The sequence below is a fragment of the Haplochromis burtoni genome, unplaced genomic scaffold (genome assembly GCF_018398535.1).
Source record: "Haplochromis burtoni strain Fernald_Lab_line unplaced genomic scaffold, NCSU_Asbu1 Contig_541, whole genome shotgun sequence".
NCBI classification, from domain to species: Eukaryota; Metazoa; Chordata; class Actinopteri; order Cichliformes; family Cichlidae; genus Haplochromis; species Haplochromis burtoni.
In genome coordinates this window covers 88,887-90,438 of record NW_024582902.1, presented here as the reverse complement: position 1 = coordinate 90,438, position 1,552 = coordinate 88,887, and the positions used below count along the sequence as shown (strand labels likewise).

Here is a 1,552-nt window from a genome sequence, read left to right as displayed (position 1 = left end):
AGGGAGTTTTTCCTTCCCACTGTCGCCAAAGTGCTGCTCATAGGGGGTCATATGATTGTTGGGTTTTTCTCTGTATGTATTATTGTAGGGTCTACCTCACAATATAAAGCATCTTGAGGCGAATGTTGTTGTGATTTGGCGCTGTGTAAAAAAAATTGCATTGAACTGAATTAAATTGACCTGCGTTACCTCACAATTCCAGCAGAGGGCAGGGCAGAGTCCCAACTGTAAAACTGTAAAACACAAATATGACGAAGCTTCGTGATCGTGGTTTCTGATCACCATCAGATCCATTGTTGTGTTTCACACGGATCAGTTTCCGACTTGTTTTCATTTATTTTTTACAGGTTTTCATCTCAACTTTCAAAATGTCTTTTATTTTGAAAGAATGTTTATCAGAATAACCGCAGCCTCGTTTAACGCCTTCAAATCTACCAGAGGAAGTGACATTATTACAGAACATCTGTTCAACCAATGACTTTCATCAGATTTCCACGTCTCCTTCATCGAGCTGTAAATCCAGTTTAAAGTCTCACAGTTCCGATGTGCAGCCATCGCCTTACTGAGCGTGCTGAGTAACAAAATCATTCACTTTAGTTCAAAGTGAAAATCTTCAAAGCAAAGTTTCTGCTGCTTTCACCTCTCAGATTATTTTACAGAGAAATGTTTACATTGTTTAGCGACTTTATCACCAAATGGTAATGTCTCTGATTGGAATGTGCTCATTTTGTATAAAACCACTAGCTCTAATCTGGCTTAACAGAGAACCGATAACCTCGGCGGTGTTATCTCTGATGAACGCCTGACTTTGTTGAGCTGCGTGCGGCCCTGAGACTCGTCTGCATTTCATCCACACAAACAGCAAACAGAGTTTCAGGAACTACAGATGTTACCTGATCGGACATGTTGAGGTCAGAGTCATCATCCGAGATGGCTCTGACTGTAACCCTCGCCATCAGGACTTTCTCATGGTTGGAAACATTTTTCTGTCATGTTTTGTTAATCAGGTCACAAAAACGATCCAAAGCTTCTCTCTCAGAGGGACAGCGTTTGGTTGGAAGACACAAGGGTTTCACTCAGCTGACATCGGTGCCCTCTTGTGTCTCCGTGGTTGCCTGTCTCCTAGGTAACAACCTCGACGGGAACAAAGTGTTTCTCGTGTCGCTCAGCAGCAGAAAGAGACAAATGGATGGAGAACCTGCGACGTGCTGTTCACCCCAACAAGGACAACAGCCGGCGGCTGGAGAACGTGCTGACGGTGTGGGTGGTGGAGGCCAAAGACCTGCCCGCCAAGAAACGGTAGGCGGCGCTGCACCAGCCCACCTGCTCCAAGTATCACAGTTACATCTGTGAGCTGCAGGGAAACAGTAGAACACAAACAGTAATCCTACTATGTTTAGTGCAGGTAGTAACTAGATTACTTCTACTACATGTAGTAATCAGAGCATTTGTGCTACCGGCAGTAATTAGAGTATCGCAGACATTCCTGCAGTTTAACTAATCCGGTCGTTAAGTGATGACGTGACGAATCCTACTTCCGGGCCTAAAGTAG

General features: G+C 44.3%; 1 protein-coding gene across 1 annotated transcript in view; it reads left to right on the top strand.

Moving 5' to 3' along the window:
• dab2ipa (DAB2 interacting protein a) overlaps positions 1–1,552 on the top strand; it is a 41,392-nt gene that overhangs the window by 29,412 nt on the left and 10,428 nt on the right. The window contains exon 8 of the mRNA XM_005947763.3: positions 1,127–1,299. Coding sequence (XP_005947825.1) covers positions 1,127–1,299 — 173 coding nt within the window. The remainder of the gene's footprint in view (positions 1–1,126; positions 1,300–1,552) is intronic.